Source organism: Stigmatopora argus, chromosome 4 (assembly GCF_051989625.1).
Source record: "Stigmatopora argus isolate UIUO_Sarg chromosome 4, RoL_Sarg_1.0, whole genome shotgun sequence".
In the NCBI taxonomy this organism is placed as follows: Eukaryota; Metazoa; Chordata; class Actinopteri; order Syngnathiformes; family Syngnathidae; genus Stigmatopora; species Stigmatopora argus.
In genome coordinates, this window is record NC_135390.1 from 17,324,203 (window position 1) to 17,345,650 (window position 21,448).

At 40.7% G+C, this 21,448-nt stretch overlaps 1 protein-coding gene across 4 annotated transcripts in view; it reads right to left on the reverse strand.

Annotated features, from left to right (window-relative positions):
• The window catches only part of satb1b (SATB homeobox 1b), a 79,962-nt gene that overhangs the window by 50,377 nt on the left and 8,137 nt on the right, over nucleotides 1-21,448 (reverse strand). Inside the window, exons 1-4 of one of the 4 annotated variants that reach the window (XM_077598258.1) lie at nucleotides 10,784-11,081; nucleotides 5,854-6,102; nucleotides 721-897; nucleotides 1-42 (exon numbers count right to left, since the gene is read on the reverse strand). The exon at nucleotides 1-42 is cut by the window's left edge and continues 85 nt beyond it. In XM_077598258.1, coding sequence (XP_077454384.1) covers nucleotides 1-42; nucleotides 721-897; nucleotides 5,854-6,102; nucleotides 10,784-10,802 — 487 coding nt within the window. In that variant the 5' untranslated portion in view covers nucleotides 10,803-11,081. Of the gene's footprint in view, nucleotides 43-720; nucleotides 898-5,853; nucleotides 6,103-8,239; nucleotides 9,984-10,783; nucleotides 11,082-21,448 lie in introns of those variants that run through there. The other 3 variants (XM_077598255.1, XM_077598256.1, XM_077598257.1) reach the window with 3 other exon arrangements.

The following is a 21,448-nucleotide window of genomic DNA, read 5'->3' on the forward strand; positions in this document are numbered from 1 at the left end:
AGGACAGGGGAATGGGGTTCCACTTGCCCACCTGAATCATACCTGCCAGAAAATACAGGTGCATTGAGGGAGGACTCAAGCATCAAAATAATCACTGACTCCTATTTTATTCCTTTTGTTTTTGCTTCAATACCAGAATGGGACATAGAAACATTCTCATAAAGTTAAAAACGCACAAAAAAAGTTCTATTTTGGCAATGGCAGAAGATAAGAATCGAATAATCAACTTTTCTGATCATTTTTAGTCATTTTATTAATTCATATTTAATTATAGTTTAATTTGACCTCAGGCAAAACAGGACATTTATGATAACATGTATGGTACCATACATGGAGAAAACCCACATAGGCACTGGGAGAACATGCAAACCCCACACAGGAACCCAGTGGGAATTGATCCCTCGACCTCAGAACTGTGAGGCGGACGTGCTAACCACTCCATCACCGGGTTGGCCTGTTTGCAATTTTAAACAAATATTTCTCCAAATTATTCTTTACAGGTAGTTCATTAAGGTTTAAAATTAAGAAAATAATGTGAATGTATTTTAATTTGGCCCACAAAATAAACAGAAACCTTAAATCACACTTTTTAAAAGTTGATAAAAAATTTGGCAAAAAAACATTGAGCACATGATTTCTATTTCTAGCCGTTTTCTGATTCACCGAACATTTATTTTTTGCCAAGTTTAAAAATTTTTGGGACTATTTTCTGGCGCTTACCTTTGGCCTGGGCGGCCGAGCTGTGCGAGTAGCCTAGCGATAGCAACGCCATCTCGATCAGCTGATTGAAGAGCATGTCCTTGCGCACCAGCACGAATTCGGCGTGCTCCTCCTTGCTGTCGAAATCCACAGGATTCTCGTAGTGCTCCACCACGCAGAAGACGGGCAGCATGTTGCCTGGCGCACAGAATGAAGGGAGGTTTTTTTGAGCGATGGGTCGCGTTGAGATCGTAAAAAGACATTTTTCCACTTTTATGGGACAATTTCCATCTCGACCCGTCGCCTTTTTGTCTCGCCGCCAAAGCGAGGAATTCAGGACGCTTTGGCAGTTAAGAAAGTGGAGTTTATTTAAAAAAAATTTTTTTTTGCTCATTCAATTGTCTTCAGCCTCTCCCAGTTCAAATAGATTGGACGTTTATTTTTGTCAAGGACCGTTCAAAATGTGATTTTAGTCCTTTTTGTGAATTCATGCATAGTAAAATAGCCTAAATTATATTGGGAGATGAGTTTTTCACATACTCTTTGTGCTAATTTTTAAGTATTGATGTAAGTACAGGAAGGCTGCCACAAATATTATTTTATATTTTACCATGAAATGTGGATTGGGAGTAAAAATGATGTAATCACAAGACTGATTTCCAAGTCACGTTACAAGGAAAATCCTTTGCTTTCAGTGAGGACTCCAGAAATCAAAGAATATTTAGGATTATTTTCCACTTTTTTGATTGTTTTACTTTTCAAAATAAGACATGTATTTTTCATCATAAACAAATGAAATGTATTTTGTATTTAAAAACAAGCAGTTAAAAATAAAGACTGAAAACTCATTTCTTTTGAATTTTAATCCCTCTATTTACATAGACATCATGAAAAAAATATCAAATTACAGTCTTCCCTCGATTATCGCGACTTCACTTATCGCGAATTCACTTCTTTGCGAGTTTTTCTGCTATTAATTCTTTTTTTTAATTATTATAATTTCATATAAATTCATAAAAGTGCGAAAATCCACGCTGAAACTCGCAAACGGAAGCCACTTTTGCTACTAGCACTCCGCACTCGAAAAAAAGGTAGTCATAATAGGGGTGACCCTACTTTGCGATTTTTCGATTTTTCTGGTCTACATTAACCGCGATATTCGAGGGATTACTGTAATAAGATACATTTTACCTTTAAGAGCCTCAAAAAAGGACTTTTTTTTTCTTCTGAACGATTCCACTATCAAAATATTTCTCGCTAAATTTGACAACTGGTGTATGTATTAGAATGTCCTTCCCAATTCCTGGTTGACTGAGGACCACATGAGAATCATCTCTTGGACTAACACTCGCCCCCTTTTGTTGAAACAGACTTAAAGCTAAAAGTACCCATAATGCGCAAATCTCCCCGCAGGTGCACATTAATATCAAGAACAACATTCTCAAAAGCAGCCCAGTACTTTGAAGTGCAAGTGTTAGGGCCTATTAAAGCTGCCCAGTCTTCTCCCACCATTGTCCTCTGGCCATTAAACGGACATTAGTTCCTAATATTTTCCAATCCCTGGCATTCCAGAAGATGCGCGCAGAGCCCTGGCAAAACAATCAATCAGCCCACGGATGCCAGGGAATGTGCTGAAAGGGCTGCTTTTTTCCTCCTGCCTCCATTTTAATAGATAAAGATCTAACAATAAAGACTGCTGTGTAGGTTCATTTGAGAGGGACGGGCGGGGTTGGGGGTTGGGGGATCAATACCGGCTTTGTTTCCCGGGTAGCCCGCAGACGGGCGGCGGTAAATATTGTTCCGCCGCAAGCAGACACAATGCCCGCTGTGGGCGCTCTGGCCGAGGATTCGGCGAGCGGGACCTTCTGTCGGGCGGCCGTGATGGAGGTGAGGAATTAGGCAGCGCTGCCTCCGCTGGAGTGCCGTGCGCTACCACGGGAAAAGGCGCATTTGAGGTTGCCTTCCCAGCCAATAGCGGCTCGAGTACAGGATTCGTGTGGAGGGCTGAAGAAGGCAAAAATAAAAATAAGTCAATCAAAGTGAGGGCATTGAGTGGTTAGCGCGTCGGCTTCACAGCTCTAAAGTCTTGGGTTCAAATCCAGGTCAGTCCCATCTTTGTGGAGTTTGCATGTTCTGCCTGGGCCTGCGTGGGTTTTCTCCGGGTACTCCGGTTTCCTCCCACATTCCAAAGAAAATGCATGGTAGGCTGATTGGACACTCAAAAAATTGCCCAAAGCTTGTCCTTTGTGGAGTTTGCATGTTCTGCCTGGGCCTGCGTGGGTTTCCTCCGGGTACTCCGGTTTCCTCCCACATTCCAAAGAAAATGCATGGTAGGCGGACACTCTAAAAATTGCCCAATGGTTGTCCATCTATTCGTGCCCTGCGATTGCCTGGTCACTCATCCAGGGTGTCTGGGCCGGAGTCAGCTGGGATAGGCTCTAGCACCCCCAGCAACCCTAGTGAGGATAAAGCGGCTCAGAAAATGAATGAATAAATCCAAGTGAGATCCGGTGGGTGAGTGGTTAGCGCATCCGCCTTGTAGTTCTGGGGACGAGGGTTCGATCCCGGGTGGGTTTTCTCTGTGTAGAGTTTGCATGTTCTCCTCGGGTCTTGCGCGGGTTTCCTCCGGATGCTCCGGGTTCCTCCCCCAAGCCAAAAGGATGCATGCTAGGCTAGCTGGTTGAACAATCTGAATTGCCACTAGTTATGAGCATGAATGGTTGTCTGTCTCATTGTGCCCTGCGATTGGCTGGCCACTGAATCATGTTGTCTTCTGAAAATGACGTGATCGGGACGATTTTCGATGACGTGATCTGATCGGAAGCGTGCCGTCTCTAGCAGAGGGTAAAACTCCTCTTTGCTTCTTCCTCTCAGAATGATGGAGGTGAGGAATTACCGGCTCAGCTGGAACACCGTCGTCACAGATTTTAAAGGAGGGCCAGCAAGAAATAAACGGCCCATCCGAGGTGGCCTTCCCAGCCAAACAAAGAGCGCGTACTCACGCCAAGTGCAATTAGGAGTAGGGAACCTGCAGGTTTTCCAAACTCATTTAAGGAGCAAAACATTGTAACTCTTGAAAACAAAACAAAAAAGTGCCACCTTTTCTTGGAGAGCTTTGGTGCACTTAAAGAAAAATAACGTCATAATGGCTTAGTGGCTCTTGAGGATGGCAAAGTTGTGGGCGAGTAAACAAAAAAAGTGCGGACTCGGTTTTAAAATTTGCAAATATTTGTGCTATACGGTGGTACCTCTACTTACAAATGCTTCTACATAAAGGCTTTGTTGTGGAATGTTTTGTTCCAAGATTCAAATTTTAAAAAATCTCAAATGTAAGATCCAATCGTCGGTATGTTTTCCGCGCAATTCTTCTATTAGGCTGCTATATATCAAAAAATGGCCGCCGAGTGGGGCGACTTCTCTTTAGAAACTAATGACAGTAACAGATCATTGTGTAGAATCGTAAACAAACCAAGTGATGAATCATTTACTGGTTACATGATATTTTTCATTATTTTTACTAACCCCCAAAAAACCTTACAAACACCGTACGACTCGTACGGTGTTTGTAAGGTTTTTTGGGGGTTTGTAAGGGGAATCATAATCATTTATAAGGGCAGTTATCGGCAGAGGTTGACAGGTATGTGGATGGGACTTCCAAAATTCAGTATGGGGACTTCTCTAATTGGACACCAACTAGTGCTCATCTAAATTCCCAGCAGAAGCACCTAAACATAAAATAATTGCCGATGAACTTGATAATCGATTAGTCAAATCCTCATGGCAGACCAAGTAGCAAGTTTCCCCGGCTGACTTAAAAAACCGAAACATTGCATTTAAAAATAAATGTGTCCGTTGTTGGATACCAAAGAGACGAAAACTTCATCATCTGTCGAGAACGTTGCGGGCGAGTAAACAAAAAGTCAGAGGAGCGATGACACAGCAGCAGCTCCGAAGCACGACACAGGGATGATTCTCACAGTGCTTCTCTGTTCGCCATTGTCTACCACAAGAAGTGTGTGTATGTGTGTGTCGTGATGACTAAAGGAGCATTGTGACCACGGTTTAAGAGTTTTGGAGAGCATGCGTGCAGGCTCAGGGGAACCGAGGGGTGCCATGTTGTATTCAACTTTAACAAAAAGAAACAAAATGTGGTTGGATTCTACTGGCGAGCACTTTTATTTACCGTATTTTTCGGACTACAAGTCGCACCCAAGTAGAAGTCATGCTAGGATCGGAATTTATTGGAAAAATCGGGCCTGAACGGACTTCTGACAGAGTACAGACAGCTGCCACCCGAGTACGGGATGAATAAAGATTAATCTAATTTTCAGATCATCTGAATTGGGTATAAAAAATAATAATAATATTTTTTTTATGGATTGATTTACATTTTTAGGTGTTAGCCAGTTAGCTGCCATTGATGGGGAGAGACATCCAATCCATTTTGACTGCGAGCCTGCCAGTCAAAATGTATTGGACTGAATAAAGTAGAATATAATTTAATCTAATTTTCAGATCATCAGAATCGGGTAAAAAAATATATATATTTTTTTGATTGATTTACAATTTTAGGTATTAGCCAGTTGGCTGCTATTGATGGGAGAAACGTCAAATCCATTTTGACCGCAAGCCTTCCAGTCAAACTGGATTGGACGCCTCACCGTCAATGAGACTAATTAATGATGACTTGCTATGGAAGTTACAAAATAATTCCGAATTCTAATAGTCTTAAATCGATGAAAGGCACTTAAATTCAATCAAATTACACTTTGTAATATCAAAAAATATTGTGTCATTGATACCGTATTGTCATAAAATGTATGATTTAGCCACCTTTTTTCAGTTTTAATTGGAAGCATGCCAGTATTTCAAATTCCACTTCCAAAACAAAGGCAATCAAAGCCATTTTGTTTAAAACCGACTTGTTCGCGCTCTGTCATCAGAAAAAAAAACAATATTTACCGAAAAGAAGCAAAAAAATGAGGATTTGGAAAACTTTAGGTCAACGACAATGGATTCATTGAAAATCATTATTGATCAGTCAATTAATCGTGGCAGCCCTATTGAGAATCCAAAATGAATAATAGATTTTCTTGTCTTGATATTCAAGCCCTGTGGTTGTCACAGATAAAATGTGTTGGAAAAACAATGTACCTCGCTTGTGGCACGTCTTCAGCAGGTGATTGGCGGGCTTGTACGGGAGCCCGGCCAGTTTGGCGCCGGTACTGCCCAGCCTGGCCCGCCCCTGGGGGCTGCCGTTCTGCTCCATGCGGGGCAACTTGGCCGGCGGTGGTTTGGCCTCGGCGATGCTGTTGACCAGCTCGGCGTTCTCCTTGCCCAGACACGTCTCGCTGAGATGTTCCATCATCATCTCAGCAACAACCCTCGACTCACTGCGGTCACCTGAGCGGGTCAGAATATATTCTATTAGCGTAGGCCTATCAAATTTGGCTTAAGCGGCAGGCTTCTTTGTTTTAGTGTCATTTCTTGGACGTATCGAACCTATTTTTTTACTTGGGAAAAAAAGATGGCGAAAAATGATGAATTCACAAAGGGCCAGTTTGACCCGAAAAATGTCGCCGTTCTTTTTATTTGCTTCTTGATTGAAAAATACATAAGAAAAAAATGCTATTTATTCATTTGTATTTCTTTGCAATGAAAAAAGAAAAAGAAACTGAATATTTTGTTTTTGATCCCAAAAATATTTAAGGCAAAAAATAGAAAACATACTTTTTAGCTTGCAATTTTAATTTTGAAAAAAAAAATTGAATGAAGTAGATTCATCGCAAAAGTAGTTGATTAATAAGATACGGTAAAAAAGGTAAAAATTGTAGCAATCCTACGGAGTAAAATACCAACGCAAAATACGATAACATCTGTTCAGAGGTTTAAAAAGTACAGTAATTCCTTGAATATCGCGGCTTCAACTATCGCAATTTCACTACATCGCGTTTTTTCTGTGGGGGTGATTTTTTTCTGTTAATTACATTTTTTTGTGCGTTCATAAAAATGTGAAAATCCACGCTGAAACTCGCAAGCGGAAGCCACTCCCCTTTTCTCCGCTTGCTACTAGAACTCAGCACTGAAGTAAAAAAATATCTCTATATATATTTTTTTAAATAGGGGGACCCTACTTTGCGGTTTTTCATTTATCGTGGCCATGTCCGGTCTACATTAACCGCGATAATCGAGGGATTACTGTACTCTGCACTTAACTCAATCATAACAACAATCATTTTTGGCCAGCCCCTCCCAGTTCAAAAAGACTGGGACGTCTATCTCCGTCAATGGCCGCCATCTTTTCTCAATTTAACATAAAAACATTCAGACCTCAGGTTTGATAGCCGCATGTTAACACATCAGTTGGCCTTGCTTTTTCTATCGTGTTCCCTTTTTTTTTTCCTCACAGCCCATGTATTATGTATAGACATCCCAGTAGCGAGTCTCACGCGAGGTGAGCCAAACAAGCTTCATATTTTTTTAGCGAGAAGCCATTAATTTGCAGGGTGTTTCTGCTCAGATGCGTACAGTTGAGGTTCTGCCGTTGAGCACGCAGGGTTAAGGTTAAGCGAGGCCTACCGTTGCATTGCCAATAATCTCGCAAAGGAATGTCGCCAGATATTCCGGTTGTCAAGTGATTGTTTTTTTTTTGTGGAACTCCTTCTAAAATTCATTGACGACTACTCCGATAAACGATTATTTGTTAAAAGTCATTTCATTCACCCATTCGCTTAACCTCACCAAGCTCACGGGGGTGCCAGAGCTGATCCCAGCTAACTACGGGCAGTAGGCACGGTACGCCCTGAATTGGTCGCCAGCCAATCACAGGGCACAAAAAGACACCAAGCTCACGGGGGTGCCGGAGCTGATCCCAGCTAAATACGGGCAGTAGGCACAGTACGACCTGGATTGGTCGCCAGCCAATCACAGGGCACCAAAAGACATTTACGGAAACTGAACAAGGACAATTAAATAGTAAATGTCGGAAAGTGGAAACAGACCTGTGTGTGAAGTTGTCAAAACAAGAAACGAGCACCGGTTCCTCGACGAAAAACTAAATTGTTCGCGTTTAAATCCACCCGCGGCTGGATTAGACGTGTCCATTAGGCCGTTTGTTCGGGTTGCACGAGTGTATAAGTCACGGTGCATGTCATTGCATCGTGTTAATTCACTGGCGCTGTCAGAGGACAAACTCGACCACCCCCGCGTCCAAAGATCATCAACTCCCCCCATTCATGACGCGCAATGAGCCAAGTAATTCCCTGCAATTAGGGCAGAAAAGTGAGGGATGAGGGTGGGGCGGCAGGGAATAAGCAAGGAATCCACACACCACGAGATCAACGTTAAAACAACACAAATAAAATTACAGTATTTTGCTCTTGCATGGAAATGGATGTACTGTTTGGGTGATATGAAAATAGATGTATTCTCTACATTCAGGAAAGGAATTTAACCAATGACATACTGATTAGATATTCATCGTTTGAAAAATAATATAATCTTTTTTTTAAGTATTTGGGTTAGAATTGAAGCAACAAACCTGAAAAGCAGCAGCTTGCCACCACTTGATTTCCTCTTTTCTTCAAGTTTGGCCAGTGTAATACTGGGTTTTAAAATAATAAACGAAAAATAAGAATAAAAGGGAGGGGGGGAAAAAACTTCCTGATGGCAGGTGAGTTTCGGGAGGGGGGCGCGGAAGTCAAGCCGGCTTTCGAGGAGGCTCCGCCGGGCAAGAGGCGGGACCACCGACCGGTGTCAGGGCTGGCTGTGTGTCTGCTCTACGCTAGCTTACACCGTCCGGCGACATGGACGCTAACAAACATACCGAGGAAAAACAACAACAAGCGGGGGTAAAGTGAGCGGTTAGCCGCTACTTGCCAAGAAAAGATACAAACATGGCCGTGGGAAGGTAGGTGGGAAGAGGCTGCCAGCATGCCCGCTAGCCGCCACCGGGAAGCGGAGAGCGTACAGAACGGAACATGGTAGCCACCACCACCACCAACAACCGCCGCCGCCGCCACGAACGCCACAGCCACCGGCTACTCGGCGCTTCCAAGCCGGTGGGCTCGGGGAACTAGCTAACGAGCGCGGAAGAACGAGCCACCGTCCCCTCGGCGGTTGTTGGCAGCACGGAGTCGAAACGCGACAAGAGCACGGAGCAGGATGGCCACATTGACGAAAAAAAAACCGAGAAAAAAAACAACAAGGGGAGGTCAAAAAGTGCCGCTGACTTTCCCGATATCGCGGATAAACGACGCTGCCTGACCGGGTTCATACGCGGGGCTGACCGCACTGCTATACTACCGCCACCGCCGCCGCCTGGAGGTTGGAAGAGGAGGCGGAGGATGGTGTCCTGCTGCTCGGGCTCGGAACTCCTGTGCCTCAGCTATCCGCCCGTCCGTCTCTGCCCCTCTCTCGCTCCGGCTCTCCCTGCGTGTCCCCATTAAATTATTAGTTGTATTGACTCATCGCCCTCCTCCTCCTGCTCCGCCGCCTCTCTTGCTCTTTTTCTCTCTCTCTCTCTTTCGCTCTCTCGCTCTCTCTCTCCCCCCTCGGCGGGCACATGGCGCGGCCGAGGGGGTTGCAACATTTCCGGGGTGGTGGAGGTGGTTGGAGGGGGAGGCTGACGGTAAACTAGTCCCGGGAGAGAGGCGGAGGATTCCACCTGCACGCCGGCCGTAAAAGAAGTATGCGGTTGTGGGTTATGTAAAGTGGAAAGGCGCGCGTAGGAAATTCTAATCAGCTTGATTGGAGTGCATTTATTAACAATAGTGGCAACTATAAATCTGAATCATCAATCATTCATATTTGCACGGCCACTCTTTGTGTTTGCAAATCATCAAGAAAGGAGGACAGGGGAGGATGTCTAACTTTTTTTTTACAATTTGGTCTGCAATTTAGTAGGTGATAATTAATAGGAATAAATAGATCCGATATACTTTGTGAAAACTTGTTTTAAGTGTAAAAGTGATGGTGAGAAGAGCAGAAATTGCTGTCTGCCATATTTGATGGGCCGTATTTTCCGGATCATAAGTTGCATCTTAGTATAAGTGACACTGGCCCAAGAATACATAATGAAAAGGGAAAAAAAGACCTAAAATGGAGTGGATTATAAATCGCGTTTTTTGGGAAGGCATATTTTCGATTTGATTGGAAACCAAAAGCAAACATACGTTAGAGTAACGATAGTAAAATGGAGAACAACATGCTATATAGGCATCTGTTACCTGTTTTAAGAAAACTATAGCCTGAAAAAACAACTTAACAAAAAAAAACAAGTTGCACTTGAGTTTTAGTCACCTAGCCATGAAGAAAGCGTGACCTATAGTCCGGAAAATATGGTACATTTCAGAGCAAACCAAGCATTTCAAACATATTTGTAATGAAACCATTTCTAAATGATTGAATTAAAACGAATACTTGGATTCTGGGTGTATCAGTCATACATGATAATATAAATTCAGAATTCCAAAATGAGGGCGGGCCAGAGGTGCAAGTGGTTAGCGTGTCGGCCTCACAGCTCTGGGGTCCTGGGTTCAAATCCAGGTCACTGTGTGGAGTTTGCATGTTCTCCCCGGGCCTGCGTGGGTTTCCTCCCACATTCCAAAAACATGCATAGCAGGCTGATTGGACACTCTAAATTGCCCCTAGCTATGGGTGTGAGTGTGCATAGTTGTCTGTCTCCTGATTGGCTGGTCAGGGTGTCCCCCACCATTGGCCCGGAGTCAGCTGGGATAGGCTCCAGCACCCCCCGCGACCCTAATGAGTATAAAGCGGTTCAGAAAATGCAATGAGATCATTTTGAAAGGTCGACCATCGGAAAAATCTTCCCGAAATATTTGAATATTAACATCAGCTATCCGATTTGATTCACTTAACGCTAAAGTACCATTTCCGCTTTGAATATTACCATCACCTTTTTTTTTGCTTTAAGGACCGCTCATTCACAATGACGTGTGCAGATAAGACAAAATGAAGTCAAAAAATCAACATGTACGGTACATGTAAATTCTAAATAACACCAGACATTCACCCATAACAACAAATATGAATGAAAACATGACATTTTAAACTTTGTCCTTACGTCGAGAGATGTCTGTCATCAGCAACAAGCTTTTAACCGTCAGTCAATCAAAAACAAAAGTCCCCGCAATCGATGAAAATGATTTTTAAAAAGCTCTCTGATCCCTTCTTAACACCAACAGAACATCCAGGAATATCACAATGGTCACACAAGCCGAACAAATGTCGACTGCCGTCCTCCAAGCAACAATACAATGCATCGTAATCGCGGCTTTTGTTTGACTTGACACTTGCCATTACACAACAAAAGCGAAAACAACAAACAACGCCTGAGAAACTTTGTCCCAGACTAATTTGCAGAATTATCACTGTGAAGGAAACCTGTGTGGCAGGTCATTGTGACGCTTTAGCGACGCCCCCCCAAAAAATGCCACCCGCTCCGAAAAACCTCCAACTGTCAAACGCGGAAGGAAGACGTTTGTGTAAATCACACGCACAGCTTGGGCAAACACAGGCAAGCTGACATGGTAATTAAGGAAGCCACCCTTTTTTGTTTTGTCTTTTTTTGTTTGTTTTTTTGTTTTATCTCCTGGCAGATGATGTCTCTTTGACGTGTCAATACATCTAAATGAGATTTGATTTGACTATAAAGTCTTCCTGTGGGGCCCATGTGTTGGGGTTTCAAAACACTGACTGGGAGTCGAGCTGCCACAAATCGTTATTTTGATCGTCTACTGCCGTATTTTTTCGCATATAAGCCGTGTTTGTAACAAAAAAAAATGACTGAATCAAGGGAAGGGTTTATATGCGCACAAGACTTGCTATCTTTTTCACCAGTAGATGTCGGCAAAGTGACATTTACTATTTGTTGGTTATTTTCTGTTTTGCTGTAAGAAAACAACCATTGCTGGATGAATTTATTCCTTATGATATTGACCGTATTAATGTGCTTTTGATTCATACAGTGTCTCAGAAATACTAAGTGCGATGATTTTTCTTAAGATTTTATCTTAAAAGTAATACATTTGCACTCGCTATTATAAAAATGAATATGGAGGTGAAAATTGTGAAACAGGGGGCGACTTATATGAGAGAAATTTTAAATTCAACGATTTTAAGGCCATTTTTTTGGGTGCGGCTGATATACGGGGGTGGCTTATATGTGAGTAAATACGGTAATCGTTGATTATTTTGCAGTGAGTGGATTGGGCGGCTTATATGCGAGTAAATATGGTAATTGCCGATTATTTTGCAGTGAGTGGATTGGTCGCCTCATGGGTCGATCGGTCATTTACAGTTCTGTGACTTTGAGGAAATTGGGACTACGAGTACTATGTTTTAAAATAAAAAAAGCAGATAGTGTCTGAAAATATCTCATCTTGATTCAAATATAGCAATAATCAAATATGTTTTTGTCGAGGATGAAAGAAACCAGAAAATATTTCATGTTTTTTTCAAAACTAAAAATCTAACCCATCTGTTTTCATACAAAATTTTGGGTTTTTTTGTGAGTAATAAATTTAAATAAATATTTGTTTGTATTTAAAAAACAAACAAATCCAAGTATAAGGAATTAAAATAAAGGATATTTCTTTTTGCTTTTGATGAAAAATGTCAGAAAATAAATCATATAAAGAGAGTATCCCCGAAGAAAGAGGATTTGGGAAAAATAAAATAAATAACTAAAGCAATATTCTGCAAAAAGAGGATTTGATAAATTTTCGGTTAAAAAAGAATGCCGTTAAGCAATTCAACTACCAAAATGGAACAAACGAAAAAGAAAAAATCTAAACAATATTCCCAATAAAGGAGCTTTAAAAATAGGATTTGATACATTTTCAGGTAAAAAAAACTAATTTTAAATAAAGACATCTAACCATTCAACCACCAAAATCCAACAAACCAAACATAAATCCTCCAAATCTGCATTGCCATATTTAAAAAATAAAAAGATTTTATGAGGGTAATAGTTGTCCGGGACCTCATTATTTCCTAGTTATCCTGGCAACAATTAGACATTTAATCCCCACACCAAGCCACATTCCTCTTTTATAACATGCAAAAAAAATTCCATATATTTGCATATACAGCTTTCATAACCAAGATGACGAACCAAGAGGCAAAGTGCCAATTTGGCAGGCTCCATCTTGGGTGCGCCGGCTCTGGAGAACTGTCAACTTTGACAAAAGTCCCTCGTCATTTACGCCTAGGAGGCCATCGGCAGGTTGCTGGCTACACGACGACCGGGAGGGAACGTACCGTATTTTAATATTGCATATTAGCCGCTTCCACGCATAAGCCGCACCCTTACAATTGCCTTAAAATGGTTGAATTTGACAATTTCTCTCGTATAAGACGCCCTCTGATTCACAATTTTCACTTCCATATTCATGGTTTTAATAGGGAGTACAAATGTGTTACTTTGAAGGGAAAATCTTGGGAAAAATCATCGCATGTGGTATTTCTGAGATACCGTAAGAATCGTTTGTTGGATTGTACATTCCTAAAGGGTGTTGCCTGCACGTAGACAAATTGGAAAAGGAAGTCACGTGAGCAGTACAACCAGGAAGTGTGTTCGTAGCGGTCTAGTTTGTCATCCCGAGGTTAAATGTTTTATGCAAGATAGGTTTTTTTTATTGAATTTCATTCATAGACGTCAAAATAAATGTTCTTTAGCGTTTTATTTGTTTATCTTTTCTATATTTTGAAATAAACGATCGTATCGGCCGCATTGTTTTGTGTTATGGCGTCTCGTGTCAAATTTGTGCGCATATAAACCGTACCCTCGATTTAGTCAACATTTTTTTGTGACAAATACGACGTATATGCGAGAAAATATGGTAGATGTTCTTAAAAAAATGGCATTGATCAAAACCCCTTTTTAAATTTAGCAACTCACTTCTTCCTATGAGATCCAGCTTGTTTTACAAAAATTGTACAGTCAAAGGTGATAACGAAAGAAGAAGCGCAGGAAACTAACAAAGGACAAGTTCCCTAACTATCGACCCGACGACGAAAAGCAAAAACACCATAATCGTCTCATCTCTGCAAAGCTGCTGTTTGGTAAACTCGGCGACCGCAGACACTTTTGCGCCAAGTCGAAATCGTCACACCGCCCGCAATTGTCGTTCCGCGCACGCCCGTGAGTTCAAAAGTTCGAGTTGCCGCGCGGAAATCCCCACCAACGTGAGAACGGAAACATTGAAGGTGAAACTGGGACTTGAAAAGTCACCTGAGACGGAACAAGGCCTGAGTAAAATGTTTGGAGAAGCAGTGGCAAGTTTTTGTGATTGTTGCCAGGTTTTCCAAAGAGGCAGGGTCTTCAAAAAATGATGCTAACTGCAAGTTAAAGACAAGTGAATCTGTCCTATTGTGTTGCTATGTATTAACCCTTTGGTTGCCCAATGTATGCTTCCCCAAAAAATGGCATTTTACTCGATTTCCTAATTTTGCCAAATTTTATGATATCATACCTGGCAACCTCGGCCAATTGCTCCCCTTATGATTGCGATTCCCATTATTAAGCGATAAAAAAACATAAAATGCAACTTGGCACATATTTACTCACATAGGGCGCACTTAAAAGTCAAAAATTTTCTCCAAAGTGGACGGGGTGCCCAATCAGTCAGTGCACTAAATTCAAGATTGTTTAGATGTCGCTGTATGACGATGATAGTTTGACTGTCTGGGTACATTGCTTGCTGACGCGCTATATTTAGATCGTGAAAAGGTGGAATGTGCATGCGCTTGTCATGCTTAAAACATGACAATATTAGCAATCAACAATGACGTTTTCTTCTGCTACCAATGACTGAGACAATCCAGATTAGATCCAAAATATGTAAAACGAGATCAGTTTTAGAAAAAACTTACTTAAAAAATCCTGCACAAAAGTTCTTATACGGCGTACACAATTTGAAGTGATAAAAAAAAACTTAAAACCTATAAGTTGACAGGTATGTGATATTGGGTGACCATTTCTTATCCAAATATACCAATATTAGCCCTCCGAGTTCATTCTTCTATTCGTTCTTCATTCATTTTCTGAGCCACTTATCCTCAAAAGGCTCACGGGGGGTGCTGGAGACTATCCCAGTAGGCGGTGGGACACCCTGAATTGGTGGCCAGCCAATCGCAAGGCAAAATACTAAACCAAAAAGTTATGATAATATTAATTTGATTATATTAATGATATTTTGCGTTGGATTAAAATTGGGCAACCAAAACGATCCTCATTTCTAAATTAGATTCGATCTGGGTTTTTTTGCCTGTGTTAGGTCAATGTAGTTGCAGCATGGTGTCAAAGTTTGATGAAGATGGAGTTGGAGGGCCGCAGGTTCAACTGATTTTGACTTTGACTGCGAACATTTGCATCGGCGTGACAATTAATATCACGTGTTTAATGAATGCAGCGCTAATGAGCTTTTCAATGAGGTCTGGGTTTGTTTTAAAACCGGTTTGCACAATTTGTTCATCGAAAGCTTGGTCAATTTTGACATGTGATTCGGCAATTACCTAAATAAACACTTGGCTTCAATGAAAACAAGAAAAATGTGACTTTTCTGTTTCAACTTTTTTTTATAATTTGGCTGGAAATGATCATGTTTCAATGCAGCCAATGGCAGCCAACGAGTTAATGCAAAATTAGAAATAAAGTAAACACATTCATCTGGATTTACAGGAAAACAAAAATACAGTTAATGTGGGGAGTTTGTCCTTTTAATTGAGCCACTCAAACTAATATGACTTTTTTGTGGGGTTTACTCATGAGAAACATGAATACCAAAAATGAGTAATATTAGAAAGTAAAACAGATTTGGGTGAAATTGGTCCTTGAAAATTACCGAAATAATTGCTTAAATCTATATAATGTACTTCCTGTGTATTTTTTTTAGGCATGGTGTCTTAAGAAGAGTTCTTTGTTGGTCTACGGGGGCTGAACTTGCAAAGAAAACTTTCATTTTGCCCTTGAAATGAATAATATTATGGCGTATTGCATGTGTATTTTCAGGCATAGGTTTTTGTGGGCCTATTTATGATTGAGATACATACCAATTTTCAAGTATGTGAAAGCTGGCTTCAGGGAGTGAATGGAAATAGAAAAATAGCTTGATGAACAAGTAGAGAGTACTTTAAAAATGAAGTATCTTTGGTTATAGTCTATTGAGATGTTTTGTAGGTCAAACCTTTTGAAACATATTCACAAAAAAGTTCCTATTGGTATGGGGGAATTGCCAAGAAAAATCTGAAAATGAATCCGTACTTGGAAATGAGCAGAATGAAAAACGAAGAAATACTGCAGACATTCTTGTTATTTTTGGCATCTTAAGACTTATTTTTGGGTTTTCGCATGATAGAAATGTCGACCAAATTTCATGTTACCAAGTGAAATTGGCTACAGGGGCGTAATTTACAAGAAAAAAAATCACATGGTGACTTTGTCCTAAAAAATGCCTAAAATGACATCTTTAAACAAATATAGCTGTTTATTTTTTGGAGACCTTGTTTTGTTAAATTTTGCTAAATGCTGCCAACTAGTGGACGTGCGTGGAAGTGCATCCACGCATTGTTTATTTCCACCAAAAACGCCTGTTGAGGCGGGAGTTTAAATCCCAAAATGACATCTTTAAACAAATATAGCTTTTTATTTTTTGGAGACCTTGTTTTGTTAAATTTTGCTAAACGCTGCCAACTAGTGGACGTACATGGAAGTTCAGCCACATATTGTTTATTTCCACCAAAAAAGCCTGTTGAGGTGGGAGTTTAAATCCCAAAATGACAGCTTTAAACAAATATAGCCGTTTACTTATTGGAGACTTTGTTTTGTTAAATTTTGCTAAATGCAGCCAACTAGTGGACGAGCGTGGAAGTGCAGCCACATATTGTTTATTTCCACCGAAAAACGCCTGTTGAGACGGGAGTTTAAATCCTTGAATCGTGCAACCTAATCACCAAATGGATTTTTAAAAACATCTTTACAAACTTACAACCCGCATTAAACCACACAGGATTGACGCCAAAACAAAGAGCGTGCCCAAGTGCTTTTCGCCATGTTTTTTCTCTTATTTGTCCGCCTCGGCGGGGAAAATTATTTGAGTTTTTCAGTGGCGCGACGCTAGCAGCCCCAGTCGTTGCCACCGCGTTTGTTGGGGGGCCATCGGAGAGCGTCGATAACCCCTGCCAGGCCTTGGCACGGCCAACAGGTGGCGAAGCCGCCAGCCAGCCGGCTTGGCAGCGACGCGGCTGCGGCGAGGAACGGAAAAAAAATGCTAAAAAATCTGACATCCAGAAGGGCGGCGGATTTACTCTGAACGCACCGGCGAAGAACACTGCTGATTATCAATTAACATGTCGCGCTTTTGCGTGCTCGGGGGAGCTTGAGGGGATTGCTTTGGTGACGCCAAAAAGTAACTGGAGGTGGGTTGCGCTAGAAATTGCTTGTGAGCTCAAATGCTGTGGGAACAATGGGAGGCTTCAATGGGAACAAACGGGGAAGGGTGGCGTCAATATTCTTGTCGTGGGAATTTGGAATCGTTGGGGCGGAGTTTGAATCATTTGGCTAAATTTGGAAATGTCCATTATTTTTTTAAAGGCACCCACAAAAGCCTTTATAGTGAGTCGTGGCTGGTTTGATCATTTTAAAAAACGAACTGGGATGCACACAGTTCGGAGGCATGGAGAACCAGGAGGTTCCGACTCAAAAGCCGCGGTAGAATACATAAACATCATCGGTTATCGCACAAGAAGGTTTAAATTTCGTGTAACGTAGGATTTAAACTTATTTTTAAGTGTGTGTATCGTAATCTAAGTTCATTGAAGTTAAATTTCATGTTTATGTTATGTTACGAGTGCGTTACTGTCACATTTTAGTATTGAAGATCATAACCACTAGATATGTATTTGTTACTTTAGGAGTAGGTGGTCAATTAGAACAAATAGAAAGATATTTTTCCATTGCAATATCCTATTTTAGGTCTTTTATCGGAGGGAGGGAACGGATTCATTTGTATTTAGTTATTTTCTATGGGAAAAATTGATTTGAGATACAAGTAAATTGACATACGAGCTTGGTCCCAGAACGCATTAAACTCATATCTCAAGACATTACCAAAATAAGAATTTTTAAAAATATACAGGTTTTTTTTAATATAAATGACAAAAACAGATGCCCGAAAAAAATCTTTGGCCAGTAAGAGAGATTTTTTTTGCTAAAATCAACAGGAAGTGACTCGTAAATGGCCCAAAATCAACAGCAAGTGATCGAACTATGTCAGATGTAGTAAATATAGTCAAGCCATTGATAAGAACAGACATCGAATCCATTTTAATAATAATAATTATAATACTAATCATCATCTTCAGTGCATCGACTATAAACCTAATATTATGTCCGGTAATTCTATTTAAAAATAATAATAAATAAACAGTCTGGCAGATGAATGGACTCGTTTTTTTTTTTTTTAATGGTGGGATTATGAAATTGTTTGCAGCTTCTAATAAGACGATTGTCGCTAAAGACCCCCGCCACACGTCTGTCGCCCACCGCTCAGACTAATTTGTATTAGTAATCGCAAATAATAGTATTAATTCCCATTAGCGGCGAGGCGAGCACCAAGACATTACAACACCTACGTGCACTCAGCCTCTAAATAAAGATGCTTCCTTTGCGCCGAGCCAACTCTTCTGCATTTCCATAATCATTCCAGTCTCCTCTCCCATTAGTGTCTGTTCTTCTTTTCAGTTTTTTTTCCGTTATTTTTTTTAAATAGGATATTTCGGTCCCGCAAATTTAAAGAGCGCAGGCCCAGGTATAGCAAAAAAAAAATTAACGACGAGTGACATTTAAAGGCTTTCTGTGGCGAATGCGGCGCTTTTTTTTTTTTGCTCTTTTTGGGTTTTCTTTACAAACAAGGCCAATCTTGCCTGATTTTTTTGTAAGTATATGCATCTTAAGCCCAGATAAAGCTTCATTGGGTCTTTCTGAACGTAAGACGACGTTTTTTTCCCTCTTTGTATTAAGACAAAGAAGAGTTTAATGCTCAAAAACACTTTTTGTTCATATTTTAGAACTACTGAAAGCCATGACAACGACACTAATAATATTAAAAGTAGCTTGTATTCAACAGAAAAAAATAAACAAATAATAATTACTTCTTTTTTCAAAAACTCAGATTACCTGGCAACCAGCTCTCCTGTGCATAGATAGCTGGGATAGGCTCCAGCAACCCCCGCGACCCTCGTCAGGAAGAGCGGCACGGAAGAATGAATTAATATATAATATTAATAGAAAAAAATAGACAACTCTAAGTAAGAAGACCTAAGCATACAAAACTAAACTGGCCTTGTGACCTTTGACCTCAAAAAACGTAATTTAATCAACTTTTCTGTCTCATATTCCAAAGTTTGATAATAATTCCTTTCTTTGTGCATGAACACAAATTCATTTTTATCTGATGACCTTTGACCCCATAACCCCCAAAATATCAGCATCCCTTCCCTTTCACATTAAAAATATATCAGTTTGCTAATAAACCCTCTTTGTTCTTGAGCTATCCCGAATACAGAACAGCCATACGCCACCAAATCTATAACTTAATCTTGTGTAGTTTTAAAAAACAACAAAATAAAAAGACTTAAAAAAAAACAGATTTGATAAAAAATGACGAAAACAAATGCTAGGCATGAAAACATTACTAAAAAACTGACTCCAAATAAGTAAAAAGTAATGAAATTTGGCATGCTTAGAATTCAGTTCATCATTTAGTGCTGCACAACTGATTTGTGAAAGAAAATAAAAAATATATATATTATATTTAAAAAAAATTATATGACTAATGTTGGACAGCTTTGTTCAAATTTGGGGGGAAAAAAAGACAATTACTATTTTACACTAATACATTTCCATTGGTTTGAGTTTGATCTATTTAATAACGGACAGCACATATTAATGAACATATTTAAAATTCATGTTAATGAACATATGTAAATATGTGAGATCATAGCCAAGGGCTAATTTTCATGACTCGGTATCGGCAGATCCACAAAATCGGGTGATTCGAACGCCACCCGGTAAATTTCGAATAAGTTTCTTCTAATTTTAAGGGATTCTTCCTGTTTGTTTGTCGGTTCCTGCTAATTTTTGGATCTTTCCGGGTGACTTCCCGTTGCTTTTGTGGCATTTTGAGGTTCCCTACTAACTCATTGGCTGCCATTGAAGGCCTGTTTTGACGCAAAGGGCCAATAGGAATAGAAACAAAGTGCACGTAATCACACAACTCGCAAACCATGGTTTTGTGGCTGCCTTGCCGCAAAAAAAAATTCTTTACGTCCAGTACGAGTGAGCTTCAAAGTCACTAGGGTGCCAAATCGGACCCCCTAGCAGACCCCTTCCGGCCTGTGGACCGCCCATTTGACACCCGTGTTGTAAAGAATGACACATTCGGGGATTATTCAATCGTGGGCGGACAGGTTTCACAATGCATAACAAGTGAGAAACCAACAAACAGGAAACTTGCAACAAATGTCATCATTTCATATCTATCGACAATTCCACGTTGTCAATCACCCCGTTACGACGGAGTGGACGTTTTGCCCGTTTTATTAACGACTTTAAGCGAAGAGCACGGCTCATCGCCGTCTCGTCTCCGTGGAGCAAATATTCCGTAACGTCTCTTCTCACAAATCCAATTAGTCGTGGCTTTTATTCCATTTTTTTTTCTTCCTCGCATTCGTGGCGAGCGCAGCTTTCAATTAGCGGTGAAATAAGGTGATTTCTTACGTTCTTCAAATGTCCGCTCGACGGCGTAGGCGGCGAGAGGCGATGAAGGAGAGGTGTAATGAACACGCCGTCGGCTCTTAAGCGCTTAATTGTTTTCAAATGGCGAGTGGCGGACGGAAATAGACGAAGGGGCGAGTGGCGGTGGCGCCCCATGACCCGCCGCTATAACGCGGCTGCCGTATTAAATACAGACGCTCCCCTACTTACGAACGCAATTGGTTCCGAGCGATTGTTCATAAGTTGAATTTGTTTGTAAGTTGATTCAGTGCTATATTTTGTTTTATAATTTATGTTTAAGGCCGATATAAGTATATTGAAGGTTTATATAAGTGCATTTGTATGTTTAAGGCTTGTATAAGTAACACGCATTGGTTTGTACTGAAAAAAAAACATTTAATAAAATGGAGAGAATATGTACAGTACTGTAGAGAGAGAGAGAGAGATTTATGTATTAGAAACTGGCCAAAAGAAGCGACCTAATGACGATTGCACAGTTTTCTTCTTTTTTTCATCATAAATGATGCGGTAGCACTGTATGGCATCATTCAATTGATTTGCAAACTTTGTGCAACGTTCAATATTTGGGTCCTGCTGCTCGATCTTTCTGTTTATAAATGGTGTTGAATGTGCAACGCTCACCACCCTCACGCGCATCAAGCTTCGTTATTATTGCCACTCGTTTCAAATGAAATGGCTTGCCTCTTCCTTGCAACTCCCTCAATAGAAGCCTTTAGCTTTTTACCAACCATATTCAATATTGGATGCATGAGATATTTAATGATACAAATGAAAAAGGTTCTTTGCACACTGGAGATACATTCACGCACTTCCGCATTGCAACGAAGAAGAAGGTAGATGCTGGGTGAGCTGAGCTCTCACAGCGCCAGGCGTCGGTATTAGCGGCGGAAAGAAGTACTACTCCGAAAAAGGCGCGAAATACAAAATTGG